Source organism: Accipiter gentilis, chromosome 7 (genome assembly GCF_929443795.1).
Source record: "Accipiter gentilis chromosome 7, bAccGen1.1, whole genome shotgun sequence".
Lineage (NCBI taxonomy): Eukaryota > Metazoa > Chordata > Aves > Accipitriformes > Accipitridae > Astur > Astur gentilis.
The window spans coordinates 8,790,528-8,808,170 of NC_064886.1; the positions used below are offsets into that span (position 1 = coordinate 8,790,528).

General features: G+C 44.5%; 1 protein-coding gene across 6 annotated transcripts in view; it reads left to right on the forward strand.

Annotated features, from left to right (window-relative positions):
• Positions 1–17,643, forward strand: part of PLEKHG4 (pleckstrin homology and RhoGEF domain containing G4) — a 91,917-nt gene that overhangs the window by 28,013 nt on the left and 46,261 nt on the right. For all 6 annotated transcript variants that reach the window (XM_049806007.1, XM_049806011.1, XM_049806013.1 and 3 more), the window contains exons 4-8: positions 2,563–2,778; positions 6,738–6,861; positions 8,076–8,169; positions 13,175–13,261; positions 15,068–15,184. In XM_049806007.1, coding sequence (XP_049661964.1) covers positions 2,563–2,778; positions 6,738–6,861; positions 8,076–8,169; positions 13,175–13,261; positions 15,068–15,184 — 638 coding nt within the window. The remainder of the gene's footprint in view (positions 1–2,562; positions 2,779–6,737; positions 6,862–8,075; positions 8,170–13,174; positions 13,262–15,067; positions 15,185–17,643) is intronic.

Sequence of the window (17,643 nt, forward strand, 5' to 3'; positions counted from 1 at the left end):
AATTTCCATTTTGGTTCCATTCACAGATAATGTGACTGCTGTTTTTCACTAATGACTAACTTTAAGTGAAAGTGAATTTTGAAACTTTGCAGCTCTGGAAAGAATTTCTATATTTTGGGGGTGGAAAATATCTTGATATTCAAGAAATTGGCTGAAAAGCAACACTGGGGCATATTCAGCAGCACCTGTTAGGGCGTTCCTTTTCTGCTCCCTGTTACTACGTGATGTTAGCATAGATGATACTGGTGCTGGGGCAGTTTGCAGGAAAAATGCTAATGTTTCTTTGAAATGCACACAAGCAAATCCTCCTCTACCACTTCCTTAACCTCAGGGAAAGGTGGCACCTGCAAACACGGCAAGTTCAGATGTTCCAGTTCTCAATTTGCTTTTTGATGTAATCCTCTGCGTTCTACAATTTCCGCTTTAGTAAGTGCCTCCACCACAGATCGCAAGTAACAAACAGTGTGCTTGGGCCTGTTTGGAGAGAGGTGGGATCTGCAGATCTGAATTGAGCCTGAGAAGCTTAGGGTTTGGGCAAGATGTGCATAGTCTGGAGGCTGCACAGCTCCAGTGAAGTTTCCCTGAGCTGAACAGTGGGCTGAGCAAAATGCTTCTGTCTTCTAGCTTTTGGGACCTGCTACCTCATTTCTAAGAGATATCAAGGCAGGGCTGCCATGTACGTTTATGTCTCTCTTGCCCTGGTATGGTACCTTCAATATAGCTATGTTCCCTTTCTTGTTGTCTTTAAATGCCACCTCTTGGTCCTCTTTGCAGGGTTTCTTCATTTAATGCAGATTCCTTTACTACAATCTGTGTATTTCTGCTTATTGCCATTCCTTACAGCTCCTTGAGAAGATGATTGTATGATTCTATGTTCTCCTAGAAAGTCTATCAGCCTTTAATGTGAAACCTTTAGGGCATGACTTACGTGCCTCTGTGATCTTCAAGATACCCCATCTACAGGAGATCAGTGCCCCTCTAAAATGCTGCTTCAGGAAGATCTAGCAGTGTTGTCCAAAGTGAATGACCTCTTGGCATCACTGGAAAGTGGAGGTTGAGGTAGTACTAGGAACAGAACTGAGCTCTGACGTGTCCCAGAACTGTGCAGAGCCCTGAAGCCATTGCAGCAGCTTATGTGGCCCAAATGCAGCAGATGCCAAGCTGGGTCCCAGGGATGCTCCCTCAAGGGGTGTTACCAAAGAGTAATGAGCAGCTACTCCATCACGGCCTCGATGGTGCAGAGCTCTGGAGCCCCTCCTAGTTTCTCCCCCCACTGTCGGATAATTTTGCTCAGTGAGCCATGCTGCTCAGGGCACTTCTCGCACCCACTTTAGCAATTTTGAAAATAGTTTGGGCTGAGCCTCAACCTGTAAATCTCCTTCACTTCTAAAACTTGTATTGAAAGCCACTTCAAGGACTGCTTTGTTCCTGGTCCTGCTCTTTAATGAAGTATTGGAATCTGTTAGTAAATAAACTGAGTCAAGTGTCAGCATTGTTGATGCAGCAGGAAGGTAGGATGGTTGAAGTCAATTTTAAATAGCAATTAAAACGTCTGACTTCATAGCAAGCAAATAAATACTCCACTCTTCTATTTTCCTAAAGAAACGTTGATTTTTTTTTTTGGTGGGTAGATACTGAAGTATCAGGATTTGCAGTGAAGTATAGCCTGTTCTTCAGTACATCTTTTTGCCAAACAGTGTAGCCTAGCTGTGCACTTAGGATGCTAAAGATGTATTGTTGAAGACGTATTGTTGGCTTCTAATTTTTATAATGTTGGAAAATGGGGAATAATACTTCTTATACAATAGGTATTTTTTTTCTTCTCTCCAGCTACTTTTACATGAAAATTGAAGCTTGATAAAACTAGTGTTAGTTTTCATGTAGTAGCTAAGATATTTAATTTTAGAATTCAATGATTCTGATAACTTGTACTTTAGAGCTGAGGTGTCAGGCAAAGGAAGCATTTTCTGCAGTTCTCAAACAGAGCTGATTGGTGTAATCCTGTTCTTCAGGGTTTTAAAATGGGTTTCTGACTTTCACATTAACTGTTAATTAAAAAAGTCTGGATGAGCAGAACAGGGTCTCTTTGGCTAATTTCCAGTTGATTTGTTAGCCTCGAGTTGACTTTATATTTTCAGGAACTAATCTGAAAGTGGTGTTGGGGGAGTAATTCTGCCCTGATGGAGCAGCTCTCCCTGTCAGAAGTTGGTTTATCACTTCAGCATGCTGGAGCTGAGCCAGGAACTTGCACCACACCAGACTTTCAGGCTGTGAGCAGACATGTACTGCTTGATATGTTACCTTTAAAAATGACTTTGACTACAGTAATCCTGATCTGATTGAGTTTTTGTAACTTGCAAACTTCACAATAAATTTTATTTTTTTAGAATTACAGTAGTATTAACGTTATAACCAGTCGTGGAACATGCATGCTACTAGCACGAGGACTGGAGGAGCTGCAGAGTGCTGGGGCTGGGGTCATGTCCCTGCCCAATCTGGTACTTACCTGGGACCTTTTGGGTGGAGCTCTGCTCAGACTTCTGACTGCTGCTTTTCTTACAGGGAAGGTGTCAGAAGGGGCAGAGACGAGAAAAGAAGTAACTGGCACAGATGTGGTGAAACCAGTGAGTAAAGTCAGTGCTCTGGAGGAAACCTCAACAGCTATTACTCCCCCAACATCCCCAGCTTCTGGGGCTGCCTGGGGTGGTCGGTCTGCACCTACCATAGTCAAGGATGTAAATCCAGAAGTGCTCAGGAGTGGAGTTGCCTGCCTGCCTGGTGAGTAGCTGAGCCAGAATGTGTCTGGGAAGCGTGGTTTGTAGGAGGGCAAGGGAGATGAGCCTCTGTTTGCAGCGCTGCAGACTGGTGCCAATTCCATTTCTTTTGCTCCAAACCTCTCCAGAAGCAACACTTCTCGAAGCCTCTAAAGTTTCTGGATGGGAAAGACAGGAAGTAGAACTTCTCTCTCATGAAAGTAATGTTAACTTGCTCCCAGGAGTCTCAAAATGTTAGCCAAGCACGTATGAGTCAGAAATGCCAAATCTGTGGGCTCATACCAGTAGTTCAAAAAGAGAGGAGTGAGGGTGCAGCTAATGATGAGCTGGTGGGCCTGACAGACCTGGTCGAAACAATAGGAACTTGATTCACTTGGTAGGTAATTAAAGGATAGGAGTGTAGAAGATGCTATTTGACAGTGCTCTTGTAAAACCAGTTTTATTCTTGGTAATTAGAAGTTTGGTTGATTAAATGTAGCTGCCTAGATATAATAGATTTTTAGAAAACATTTGATTTCATGACACATAGTGTTGAAAGGAATATCCCAATGAAGTGTGGATGAGCAATGTGTGGGATAGCGTAGCTAAACAGCAGATGACAAAATTAGCTGTGAAGGGAGGACTTCCCAGAATTGTTCTGCCAAGATCAGTTGCAGGTCAAACGTTATTCTGTGTTTGCATCTGATACAGCAGCAAGTATCAAATTGCTGCAGATAAAACTTCTGCATGGGACAAATATTGGCAGAATGGTAAATAAAGCTGAGGCTGTTAGAGCAGCCAGGATTGCTTGGTGCACAGGGCCCACACAAGAGGCCTTTTGTGTTTAACCAAATATGAAGTAAAGCACAGGAAGCGAGATCTACCTCTCCAGTGAAGCAGCTTTTTGGTAGCGTCTGTGTAAGCAGCCCCTGGGGGCTTGGCTCCTTCCACAGCCAGTGAGAGGGTTGTCTAGTGTGGGGCAGGAAGATAGCTACATTTCAGTCAGCTCAGGAGCTGTGTATGATTTGAAAATTGGCCAGAGAGCAGAGAAGAGGTCAGACCTGTGCAGTGTGGAGAAATTGGGAAGGAGAGTAGAAAGGTAGCACAGCGATTTTGCACTTGGTGCTGGGGCTGCAAGACCACTTTTGGCCTTAGATGTCAAAGGGTATGACTAGCCAGACTAAGAAAGTGATTTTTACCTCTCTGTACTTGTTGGTGATGCCTCTCAAATAGTTTGGGCTGTTCTGATGCCTTTGTTCTAAAAGGAAATGGTGAATATTGGAGGTGGTGCAGAAAGGGGTGACAGCCCTTTTTGTAAATGAATTGGATGTCTTATGGCAAGAGACTGGAAGGTTGTTTATCTCATAAGATGATTGAGAGTGAGGTGAAAACACCTTTGTGCAGGGAAAGAGGAAAGGGAAGTAAGACTTTTCCAGTCTTCTGGAAAAAGGTGAAAGGAGAAACCCAGTGCAAGGCAGAGTTATGGTATATTCAAACATGTAACTTTGCTTTGGTAGGTAAACTGTTAAGAACAAGTTCCAAAGGAGGATTTCTGATCTTCTGATTTGCTGATCAAGTTGGACGTTTCAGGATGTATACAACAGCCAAAAAATTACAGGGTTCAAGAGAGGGGTCTTTAAGAGAAGCTCATAGTCCATGCTATTGTAGAAGCCTGACTATGTGATCTAGTGCTCTAGTTGTTTCCTTTGTCACAGATTCCTGTCATAATATACAACTGTTAAACAAGGCAAATGCATTTGAATATGGGATGAAGGGATATGCCCTTGAAATGCATTGAAGAAACAAGGTTTGGGTTTGATACCACTTCCAAAGGAGTTTTCACCAAAGGGAGGAATCAGGTTTTCTGTAGAAGCAGTATTGGATTTGACTGACACCTCTTCTCTCACATGTCTCCTTCTGGATTTCAGTGGGCAATCCTCACACCTGAAGGAATGTACTCACCACTCAGTTAAATGGTTTATGTTAGACATTGATAGTGATATAATAATTGCATTAGAAAGGATAACTTTTATAATGAATAGTGAATGAGAGCTAATTAATAAACTAGTAGCTGATGGAATTAGGAAGAAATTTTCCTTTCAGAAGAGTTTCAATTCTGCATTCTGCTCTTGAATCATGTGGTTATGCCACTGTTGGAGACCTAGTCCTGGTGGCTGCGGTTGCTTTTTTGACCTGGTTAGGCAATTCCCAGGCTCCTATATGGAAGTTCAAGGTTTAATCAAGTTCTGGTGGTGCCCAGCCTCCCTGATGGAGAAAAGATGTTGCTTCAGAGTAAGAAAATTTTTACTGAGGCTGGTTATTGAGCCATTTTTCTAGTAATTGGGTGGTTTGCTTTTTTTTTTTTATTTGCTGATGATCCTGTTAGCTTATGAAACAAGGTATATTAATAAGTTTTTTTAAATTCCTCTCCAGCTCTTTGATTATACAGTGCCCAGAATACCATATTTCAGGAGTAATAAAACTCTTCCTGAATCACACAGACGATGAAAGATTTTGTCCCTGCTGTTAGTAGGAGAAAGCCCGTGTCACAGTTCTGGTCCCTGGGGGAGAGAAAGCCCTGCTTCTAAATGATGCCCATCTGTGTCTGTGGCCCTTACTCAAGTCATGTCCAAGTGACAGATTGAGATCACACCAGGACAGTTTTCTGTGCTTGTGGCTGTCCATCTGTATCTGTTTTACCTGTCAACTCACATGTTTGTCCCTGGGATGGGGAGAGAGGCGGTCCAGGACGGTATCTTTTGTGGTAGCAATAAAGTTCAGAAGAGACAAAAAGACATATCTTTCTCTAAGCCTCTCTTTTTGTTTTGTGCTTGGGACTTTCCCCCCTCTCTCTCATACAATTTGTATGACAGAAAATGGCTCCCGTTCTTGTGAATTACTTTTCACACAATAGAGGTGTAGTCCCCACTGTTCTCCAAATCACTTACCTTCCTGGTGACATGCGTGAGTGCAGAGCGCTAGTCACTTGAGCAGGCTCACTCCACAGGCACTGCTTGCTTTTGAGTGGCAGAAGCAGCTCTGGATCTCTGAAGTGGTGTGTCTACCTGCTGTTTACCTCTCCTTTGCATCTGGAGAGGAGGCTGGATGTAATCCCAGAAATGGCACTGTTAATGTCCTCCTCTTCAGAGTTCTTGGTGCACATTGTGGCTAAAGCCAAAGCCAGACTATCATTTAGTTTTGGGAGCCCATAGGGTGTGCTTGGTTCCTGTGAAAAGCTGTGTCTCTTGGCTTTTGGAAGGCGGGACAAAGAACTGTTGTCCTGGCTATCTGAAGCAGAGGGGTTTCTCCCTTTTCAATGTATCACAACTCAGCCTTGTTGCCAGTACTGCGCCTTGTCTATTTCTGAGGCACTGAGCAACCTCTGAAACTAATGAAAGCCTGGCACTGACTCTGCCCTTGTCAGAGCTGTAGGCAGGCAAGACGAGCCTCTGAGGAGGAGCTCTGGGCTCCTGCTCCAGGTCTTTGGTCCCAGGAGGAGACATCTGGTTATGTGCTAGGCTCAGCCTGCAGCGTCCGTGCCTAGTCTCATTAGGTAGCGCACGTTGTTCTGCAAACCTGTCTGCGTTCTCTGGTCTGACAGCAATGTGAATATTGTAACATAAGTGGAGGTGAGATTATTTATCTTCAGTTTATGAGATTCTTGCTTTTCTCACAAGGTTGGGTTATCATTAGCCAACTTCAGCCATATTTTATGAAGAATGTGTGTTTGGGCAGAAGAGAGCAGTCCAAATTTAATACTACGAGAGAAAGACAAGCAGAGCTCAGCTACTTTGCTCTGGGGCAGCATTTGGGTACTTTGGAAGTTTGTTTATAGCCTACCACAGTCTGCACCATACACTATATTGAGTTCTATGGAACATTTCCAGGAAGGCAGTGGGGTGGTAGTAGGGGAATATGAGGCATACACACCTGGAACCAGGCTCTGTTGACTTCCTTGTGTAACTTCCCCCCTTCTTTTTACAGGTACCAGAGATAAATCAGGACGTGCAGTAGCCATAATAACAACAAGGAACACAGCCTGGTTAAACCCACACTGCAATACCACTGAGCTTGTACGCCTTCTTCTGTACTTGCATAGCATCCCAAGGTTTGTTGACGCTCTTGGCCTGACAGGGTGGGCACTGCTGCCATGTCTGCTTTGCCTTTTGGGGGGGTGGAAGCTGCGGCAGCGAATGGAATGGGTTGACTTTATTGGCCTGGGAACCTGGTCCAGACAGTCCTGAAACTGTACAGATGGGGATCTCCTGCTAGGGTGGACTGGCTCGTATTCAGTAAACAGTTTGGCTCTTCTGTATGTGCCTTGTGTACATGGCATGATAGAATTAGGTACATACTGAATGTTTTCTTGCATTGCCATGAATCCAAGCCATTCTCGCTATCCTTCATTAGCTCAGAAAATGGGATTTGGGAGCTATGATGGGGAAGTCATGCAGCAGCTCTGTGATACAGCGTTGTGACATGATATTTTAGGGCCAGACCTCCAAGCTGAGAGGGAGGGAGGATCTTCAAGGGTTGAGAAAATCTGCCTTGATGTCTGGCTGACAATTGGTTTTGGAGTCTGCAGGCTGGAGTTTGCAGCCGCTACTCTTCCTTTGACTGTGACAGACTCTTCACACACACACCCCTGCCCCCTCCCAAGCTCATCTCAGGCTCTACTGAGACTTTGTTTCACTTTTAGATGATTAAACTAATAAGAGGTAAAGCTAACTTTCTGTTAATGTGGTTTTCATTTGGGTTTGGGTTTTTTTGTTGGTTTTGGTTTTTGTTTTGGTTGTTTTTTGGTTTTTTGTTTGTTTTTTTTTTTTTTGAAGCCTTTAAACCATTGATAAAGGGAGCAGACTTAGCCCATGAGAAAGCTTCTGCTGCTCATGCTTTATTTCTTGTGCTTCTCCCTTCATATCTGATTCTGGGCAAGATAGGCTTTGGGTCTGATCCAGAATGGCTGTTATTGTGAAGCAGTGTGGCTAAGGCCAAGCTTGTCCCTGAACGCAATTAGGAAGGACTGGTTTTCCTGTGTGGATTACCCAGAGTGGGTATCAGCACCTTTGCTATCAGTAAGATGTATCCTAGGAATTGGAGAAATGGGAGTTTCAGGTGGAAATAGCAAATGTAAAAACTGAGCAATCCAGGTGGTTTCCATGTATATATTTTGGATAGGAGAAGGTGGCCAGTTAGTTCCCTGTCCTTACAGAGCCATACCGTACTGGTTTTTTTCACCCTGTCATGACTACAGGTTCTGTTTCCATAGTCTTGTTGATTTTCATTGGTGACAAATGTGACCTCTTTTCTCTGTCCTTGCAGACCAGAATGTCAGGCTTTGGGTCTAACTGTTCTTGTGGATGCTCGTCGCTGTTCACCAGTTCCTGCTCTCTTCAAGGCGTTCAGCATATTGCAGGTGAGCCTTGAGCTTGGGCAAAGTAACACTAGTTGGCTTGCTGTCTTGGTTGCATGTTACATCTCCATCTGCTGCTTATGTCTCCATCTGCCACCTGGCTTTCAGTTGGCTTTGGGAGGTGGAGTTATACACCCAGCCCTGTTTTAGGAGGATGACCTGGACATGCCAGACTGCAGACAAAGCAAAAAGCCTAAGCAAGTCTGAGTTAGGGGACAACACCCCTCCTCACCCCTCCAAATTTGCTTCTGTCTCTGCTGAGCAGCCTGTACCCAAGTCTAATGTTGTCCCCTGCCTGGAGAGGCTGTGAAATATGCCCACCACAGAGAAGGGAGGAAGACGGGCTTCTCCCTGCTGCAGAGAGAAGGGAAGGACACTGCTTGTCATGCCAGGTGGAAGAGCATGTGCAGCTGTTGATGTGGCTGTCGGTGAATGATTGGAATTGGATATGCTGTAACTCTATATTGCTTCAGGTCAAAGGCTTTCATATCAGTCACTTGGAAAGCAAGTGGGTTGTGTTGCCCCTGCTCCCAGATAGAAGCTATCTGCTGCTGTTAGAAAGCCAAGGAGATGCTGGGTTGTAGCTATGACTAATCTTGTTGAAGCAGGTGTTTGTTTTAAATCAGAGCTTAGGTCTCTTCAGGCTCAAACTCTGCAAACTGGAACAGGGCAATGTTTTAATGAACCTGGTGTCTCTGCGGTTTATGTGCTTCAGTGCCACATCTGAGAGTTGAGGCTGAGTCAGAGGTCTGCCTTCCTGCTTCCTGGGCTGGGTGGAGCTGTGAGCTCTATCAGTGTGCTCATTCTCTCTGGTGAAGTAATCTGGTGCTCTGCTCAGTTTTGCAGAGGTAACAAGGAAGTTATCTTCTCCTTTTGTGCTGTGCCCACCTGGCAGTGGGCTTGCTAATGCTTTTGAGTGTTTCATTGCCCATGGTTGCATCGTTGTGTCTTAGTGGAATGATTTGGAAATCGGCAACACATTGAGACGCAATGTGCTTTTTGGGACCCCAGTCTCATCCAAGCATGGCAGGAATAAAGCCATTCTAACCTTAAGTTTCCTACCCTCAGAAAAGAGGGGCTGGGGGAAAGGTTTTTTGCAGTGTCTCTCTAATATCCTGCTGTGATGGCTGTTTGGCTCTGAGTACCTTGTTTGTCAGGGTGGTGCAACAGTTAGTTAACAGGGATTAATGTGCTGCAAGACAGATTGCTGGAGCTGAGTTTGTGCTCCAGGTACCAGTGACTGACAGAGGCTGATTACTCTGCTTGTGGTTTTTCAGTCCTTACCCTGACTCTTCCGCAGACTCCGTAAACGAGACCTGTTAGCTAGCTCATCATCTGGTTATGGCACAGGAATAATCCCCTGGTTCCTCTGAGCCTTTTGGAGATCCTTAGCATTTATCTCTGGGATCCCATGGCAGTACTCTCATCTGCTCTGAAACAAGGATAAATGCAGAAAACTGACTGCAACTACAGTGAGGCAAGCTAGGCTTTCTAGAGCACAGCAAGGTTTGCTGGCTGGTGGATACAGAAGCACAGACTGTATGTTGTGCCTGTAAGGTCACAAAGCAGATCATCTCCTTGGGGTCCTTTCTGAAATCCCTGACGCATCTCCCAATGTCTCTTATCTCTGGCAGACTCTCTGTAGCTCATTTCTCTGCTGTTCTATTCTCCACTTTAACAGGATGTTATTTACATGGCTTTTGTGAAGCCTACTATAATGGTGTGGGTGGAATCTGTTAAATGTTGAGATCCAGTGTTGCTTGTTTGATTTTGAAGGGACATTTTCCTCCTGAGCAGTGAGGAGCACTGCTTCACAGTGGGTAAGCACAGATGGGATGACCTAATGCAGAGTCCCTTCCTGCTGCAGTGCTTGGATCTATTAACCCTACAGAACCTCCCTGGGGAGGGAAGACTTTGATGCCACAAGTTTCTGGGTCAAGATCTGTCAGTCTGAGGAAATACTTACTCCACTCTTCCATCTTTACAGAATAAATGCATGAACGGACTTCTAAAGTGCTAATAAACAACTTTTGGTGCTTGCAGGTAGCTTTCCCTACAGCACTGGGAGGTGGTCAGTTGGTCTGTCTAGTCATCTAGTAAACTGGTAAAAGCTGCTCATTTTCTCTGCTTTCAGGGTGGGGGGAGTTGTGTTCTGCAAGGCTTTCTTCCCCCTTCCTTTTTAGAGTATGGATGGCTGGGAAATCCTTCTGTCCCAGACAGCACTGGGAGCAGAGGGAGCAGGGACAGAATAAAGCACTGCAGCAGAGCTAACTCAGGAAGGAGCAAGGAGGAACTCTGGCAGTGAGGGGAAATGTACAGTGTGTATGTGCTGCAAGAATAGATCATGCTTGTTCCTGTGGGAAGCTGCATAATGATGCTTTGGAGCAAGGATTTTTGCGGAGGTAAATGCTGCTGTGATGTTTGGTTACAGGTTGTCAGCAGTAAGCTCTGTGCTGTGGGGTCTGTTCAGAGGATCTTTGCTGCTCAGTAGTGCTGGGCTGATCCCTTGGTCAGTGAGCAGGCAGGGAATGGACAGTAGAATGCATGTGCTGGCCTTCAGTGAATGGGTATCTGGGATTTCCCTCTGCCTGAGTCTTCACAGAGCAAGAGTCTTTTGAATTTCACATATCAGCGCGAACACTTGATCCTGTAATCTGCTGCATCTGTGTGTTGGATTGGGAAGGGAAGAGTCTGTTTATGAAGACAGAGATACAGTAGGAGTTCAAAGCAGAAAACTTCTGTGCAAACCTTTCTGTTCAAGGGGTATATTTACATGCCCTGTTAGTGCAGAAGTACAGAGGACCTTGGTCTGACATGAAAGACCAGGGACCTCCTACTACTCCATTAGAAGTGGCCACTTTGAGATTGAGCATGGTATCTGGGGACTGTCCCATCTGCACAGGCATTCCTGGTGGCCTGTGCTTCAAACTGTGCCAGTGATGTTAAGTCTGACCATGGGCTTCCATTTGGGTCAGGAAGCCAGAAGACTGTTTGAAACTTCAGTCTGAGAAAGGTGGAAGAAAGTATCTAATTCTCTTTTTAAAGAATAATAACGAAGGGATGGGTATTTACCCTGGTGCTTTCTGAGCTCCTGTTGATGTCCCTCTATTCTACACTGTCCACGCTGTGCCTGTTTTGGGAGGTGAGAAGTCCACTTACATCTGTGGGACTCTGTTTCTTTGCTTCCAGATACCTGGTTTTGTTAGCAAAGGCAGTAAGAGATTGTGCAGAAGGCTGCGAGAAAGCTTCCTCAAGTAGCCTCCTGCTGCTTCCAGCTCTGCCTGTGTCCCAAGGCACTCCTGTAAACTGTTATAGTCAATTTGGATTGCCCCATCAGTGCTGGATGAGACTGACTTCAGCTGTTTAAATCTAAAAATATGGTGAAAAATACTTTATTTCTTTGGAAACATTACCTCTTCTTGGATTGGAAAACTCTGAACCTATCTCCTGACAGCTTTATTTGTGAAAGGTTTTTCAGTTTCTATTTTCACGAGTAACAAACAAGTGAGTGATTGTTTTGGCTGTTGTTGTAACCTCGTGTTACACCATCACTACCTTTTATCCCTTACTCAGATTGTACATCTCATGACTGTTGGAGTAGAAGAGGCATTGTGAAAGAATAAATTTATTTAGTGCCATGATCTGTCTTGAAACTGTGGCTAGTCTTTGCCTTTCAGTATTTTCTACCAGACAAATTCAGAGCTGCTGATACAGCTGTAATACCTCCCCATCCTTTCTGCAGATGAGCTTCAGTATTTGGCTAATACAGCCTAATTAGGCAATAAATTCTTCTTGGCCTTTTGATCAGTGTTCAAGTAACAGTGAAAGTGTGAATAATTTGCTTTGGAGAAAGGGATTTGAGAAGACTTAGAAACCTCTCATGGTTTTGGAAGGTGTTTCAGCTGGGATTTTTTCCTGCCTGTTCAAAAGGATCCTGTTTTTGGACTAGATGAGTGAAAGGTCTTTTCCTCTGCTCTGGAATCTCTGCTGCTGCTTTCACTTGCAGAATTGGGTTTTCTTGTGTTGGCATTGTTTCTTAATTGCTGTACTGGGCCCAGTGTCAGGTTAGGCGGCTCAGTCTCTGGTGGTCCGCTTGCCTCTGACTCTGTTGCTCATGTCAGATATTTAACCCTAAACACTGCTGGAGCCATTTATTTAAACAGGTTTCTCTTGTTGTCGTGGCCTGCTGTGTGGCAAGTTCCTTGCAGGTCGAGCAATACCAGAAAGGGTTTGTTACTTGACAGTTTCTGAGATCTTTGCAAAGGCAAGGACCATCTAGGAGATAGCTAGATAGGATGGCTCTTACTTAACCATGTGGAACAACAGCTTAAATGGCTGTTCTCCTTGCTATCCTGGTACAGGCGTCACTTACATAGTGGGCCCTGACTCCATGGTCTGGATCTCTCTGCTACGTTTCCCTCTTCCTGCTGTTGCTCTCTGTGCCTGTTTCTCACTTCCCTGTAGAGTGGTTCTATAATTGGAGACCTGCTCCTGGATCACTGAGTTTGAACTACAGTTGCCAGACATCCCTTATATTTGGAATTTCAGTCGGTTTAACAGTAGCAACAGGATGCAAGCCCTTGATTGTGGGTTGGCAGTAAGCAAAGACAAGACAACGTTTTTGGCACTGTAGGGGGAAAAAGAACTTCAGTTAGGAGAAGTGACCAGGACAGTTATGAAGAAAAAACTTGGATGTTGAACATGGTTCTTTCTTTTTCCCCTGACACATTTCCTTGTGTAGAAGTCAGAGCATTTTTAGTATGGCCAAGACCTGACCTTTTTCATTGCTTCCTTAAATACTGCACGACTAGTTGATCTGAAGCAAACTACCTTAAGACATAGCTTTCATGCTCTGTAGAATGGCCTTCCCACACCTGGTGTCTGCCTTCCAGGCTTCATAAATACCTTTGAAGGATAAATTGCAATCTCGTGTACAAACCTGGTATGGCGCATTCTCCTTAGCATCCCAGGCAGATTGGTAATGGATTTGTGCTCTGTTCTTTTGTAGGACATAGATCCTCATTGTATTCATGGAGTACTGCTTCTGGTTGAAAGGGATCCGACGTTTCGGATGGAGAAGCCACCAGCAGGGCAGGTAATGGAACCGTTCATCCAGGGGTTGCTGGGGAGCTCTTGATATCCTTTATTTAACTCTCTGAACAGCAAGTTCTCTGTCTGCTGATGTATGTTTATTCTCACATGAAATCTCTAGCTGTTCTCTGTATTTTATGGTTGTGGTCTCCTACGGGTGCGGTATTTATAGGGTTGTAAACTTTATGTGAGCTGAACAGATCTCTGTCACGCTCTGTTTATTGCCAAGTCCATCGGTAACATTTGCGCTGTAATTATGTCAGTCTGCTGGGGCCCTCAAGACACCCAGGGTTTGTTGGGAACATGGATAGCTCTATGCAGGAGCTCTGCACAATTAACAGTAATAGAGATGCTTTTCACGTTCTCCTGTTAAAAAGGGGGAAATCCTTGGTCAGGAAGAGATCACATTAGGCTAAATCCTGAACTCCATCCTTTGAAGGTAGTTGCTTTCCTGGATTTTCCATATCTCATGTTTCCTCTCCTCATAGCTGCTGCTGTCAGTGGCTGAGAGCACTTTGTGAGAGGGGGAAGAGGAGATGGTTATGTGTGTGAGGTTCCCTTTGTAGCTGAAATGTCTGGGAAGACTAACAGGATGTGCTAATGGACGAGGGAAAATCATCACATCACTGAACATCCCCACTAGAAGTAAATCTGCCTGGTATTCCATAGCTGTATAAAAAATGTAGACTCTTAGTCAGCCACTCTGTGGTGAGTGAATAGAGAATCAAACAGCATCTTATTATCTCCCTCTGCTCTAAGACTGTTATAAGCTACAAGAGTGGATGGCACTTCTGTGCCTGCTGAAACCCTGTAGACTTCAGAGTAGGCCAGGACTTCCCTTTTGGCTCCTGTGGATGAAGACATTGTGAATAGCATCAGGTTTGCTGTGCGTGTGGTGTGCTTCCTCAAAAGGCTTAAGAATAACAAATGCTATTAGTCCATTTCCTCATTGCCCCCATGTGGAAGAATTTGAAGTCAGAAAGGGGGCTGCAGGTGTGTGCATGCAGGGAGAGCTACAGAAGACATTAAATACATTGAACAAATACAAAGTGTGTAGGAGGGAACAGAGCAAAGGCTAATAGAGACACAGGCATGCAGGAGGAATTGGAAGCATCATCACTATTTTGTAAGGAGGTGGAGACTTAACAGTGTGTGTGTGGAGGGGTTAAATGTCTGCACCTGAGTTTCTGTGTCTGGGCTGGCTTCCATGTACCTGCAGGAGCACTTTTCTGTTTCTCTGGTGAGTATAAAAATGCTCTGAGGTCCTACAGACTCCCAGAAGGCAAGTTATCTGTGTCAAGATCCAGGAAACACTTGGAGCAAAAAGCTGCTGTGATGCATGGAGGATTGAAGGTAGGGCAGAGGCTGCTCTGTTGGACACTTTTTCCAGGAAGTGAGATGGGGAAGCTGGGAGCTGGATTTAACCTCTCAGACTCTCCAGACAAATGCAAATTGCGGCACTACATGGGAATATATGAGGGAGTTGCTGTGCTTATACTAGGAGGTACTGGCTCTGGAGATGGCTGGCTGCTGTCAGACTTCCATCACAGATGTTCTGCTTGGTGAAACAGCGTGTTGTGGCCTGCATTCCCTCAGGGTTCGCCCACTAAGCTGTACAGCAAGCAGCTCTGAGATTGAATTGACTTTTTTTTCCCCCCTTCATATTGTAATGATATTGCAGATATACGCTGTGTTTCTATGCAAGATAGATAAAGAAATAAAGGATGCTATCTTTTGTTAACCTTCCCCTCCTCCTCCAATACTCGCACTCTAATGGAAATGTGCTTTTATTTCTTCTATTCCTGTGCAGTTTGAACTTCTCACCTCCATGAAATCCCTCCATAAGCACATAGACAGCTCACAGCTGCCTCTAGAACTGGATGGGACCTTCCCTTACTGCCACCGGGACTGGTTAAGCTTCCGCATGGTGAGTAGGATGTCTCGTATTCTTTGGTATCTGAGAGAAGAAATGGTATGGTAACAGAATTGAAGCAAGAGGAGCCTGTCAGCAGCTGAACCGACAAGCATTACAAGACAGTGGTTCCTGTAATAGTTATGTATGCGAATGACTCTGTTATCGAAAGAATACTAATACTGTCTTCATAAAATGGATGCATATTATGGCCTATTGGCATGACTGCAGGAACTAAAATTTTAGGTTTTAACTCATCTGCTTGAACTGCATTAATTCTTCTTTCCCTTCAAAATATGGTCAAATCTGAAACAGAATCCTGTTTTGTTGTGATACACAGTGGGGCAGTTCTCTTTGGTTATACTTGGAGACTTAAGGGCAGACTAACCTCAGGAGAAGGGTGTTCGTATCATGTTGCCATTGAACTAACAATCAAGAACTTGAGCAAAATAAAAATAGTTAGATCTTGTTGGTTTTGTAGCAGGTTCCCCAGACCAAGCTGTGAGTTCCTTAGTAAAAACTGCAGTCCTTGCAGAATTGAGACTTGGAAGTTCCTGATAATCAGTTCAGATACTTCTAGGGACACCTTTTTCCTCCTTTAGATGTAATTGACTTATTTACCAAAGTTGTCATCGAGAACTCTTTAGAAAGCATCTATACTAAAAATACAGAGAAGGTTCAGCCCAGGGGAGCATCATATTCCTCTTTGAGAGCTGGCTATGTGAGGCAAGGAAACTAAAGCCTCCCTGTGCAGATTCTGTTCAGTGAGTCTTAGGACCAAGGTAACAGTGGGAGGCAGCACCAGCAATACATTCCTTCTTTCTGTTGTTTGGCTGTTTTGAGTATGCCTTGGTACCATGATCCTGTCTGACCTTTACGCTTTGCTCCAGAAGAGTCATGGATCAAGAGCTCTACAGTGAACCCTATCCAGGTGCGGATTAGAGCCACCACAAGGTGCAGGGAGGCTGACCGCTCTGTGGAAATGTTTGAGCTGACCCAGGTTAAGCCTCAGAGATAGAAGGCCTGAAAGTGCAGTACCCAGACACAGTTCATAAAGAAGGTAGCCCTGGCAAAGGGTGCTGCAGGCACCAGTGCAGCACATGCTGATGATCTGTGGCAGGACTGCAGGTGTTGCTGGCCATGCAGCAGGGTATGTGCAGACTGCCAGAAGTCTGCAAACACAGCATCTTTGGCACCAATGCCCAGCTCTGTGTACACTCATGTTGTGAAGAGGGCGTAAGTCCTGTGGATCATGTGCTTGTTGAATCTTTAAAAGCTGTATTGAGAGATATTTGGCACACTGAGACTAGACAGGATTAAATCTCCGTATATTTGCACACAAATCGGCTGTCTTCACTTTGAGTTTGACTTGCTCACCCTAGTGGATGACAGCAGAACCATCACTTCTGCTTCCAAAAGATTCAGTGGTCTTTTGGCTCTGACCTCACTGCCCAGGGTGCTGCGTGGCCCACTGCAGCATTTGAAGCAGGTTAAGATATCATTGATAACACCACTGTGTTGCTGGTGGCAAACTTCAGCAGTTAGGCTTAGCATGTGCCAATGTTAATTTATCTTTTCCAAATTATTTTAGAAGCTATTTTTAAAATTTGCATCCAAAAGTACTAGTATGAACCCATGCTGATGCAGTAGAGCTACAGAAACCTAATCTTGGTGCCTAGGATTGAATTTGAGACTTTGAGGTTTATTTGGCAGTGAGGAAGCAGAGAAGCTTTGCAAGAGGTTATGCATTAGTTTTCTGGACAGAGTTGGGAAAAGCTTGAGTTGAAAAAAGCTTGAGAGCTGAGGTGCTCGCTCTGTACAGAAGGATCATTCTTGAAGGAAGGAGCATGATATCAGACTACTTCTTGTGTCTTGCATCTTAACATGCAAAATGTTACCAAAAGGAGTTAGTGTAGGAATCGATCTGGATGGGTTGCCTATTTATATGATGTACTGTGTGTGATAATGACCCATATACTCTATCCCTTTAGATCTGCAGCTATGTGGCAAACAGAGTTTATTTCCTGTCTCGGTGATCTCACCTGCATCCTGCCTGCTAATCTGTTACTGCTGGGGCTGTTCCAGCATTCCAGGGAGGAGGGAGTTCAATTCAGTAAAGATTCAAACAGCTGCTTTTTTGTTTTGTTTTGAGTGCGGTTGTTTTGGAATAGCTGTTTCTCCCTTCTCTGATTTCAGTGGCTAGAGGGTGGCATCTGACAGTATTTAGGCTTTATATCACTGACTTTTCTAAAATGTACTGTCTCGTGAACGCCTGTGAAATCTTTGGGGTTTTGGGGGGGTTTGGGTTCCCCCCACCCCCAGTCCCCTCTGGTTGCATAGAAGAGGGTTTTCAGATTTGTCAGTAGTTTAAGGTGCTTAATTGTGGAAGATTTCCAGTTTCCTAATCTTTAATTTACACTACTTTTAATATGAAGAAAAATGATTTAAAGTAGAGAAATTCCAAGTACTCGTTC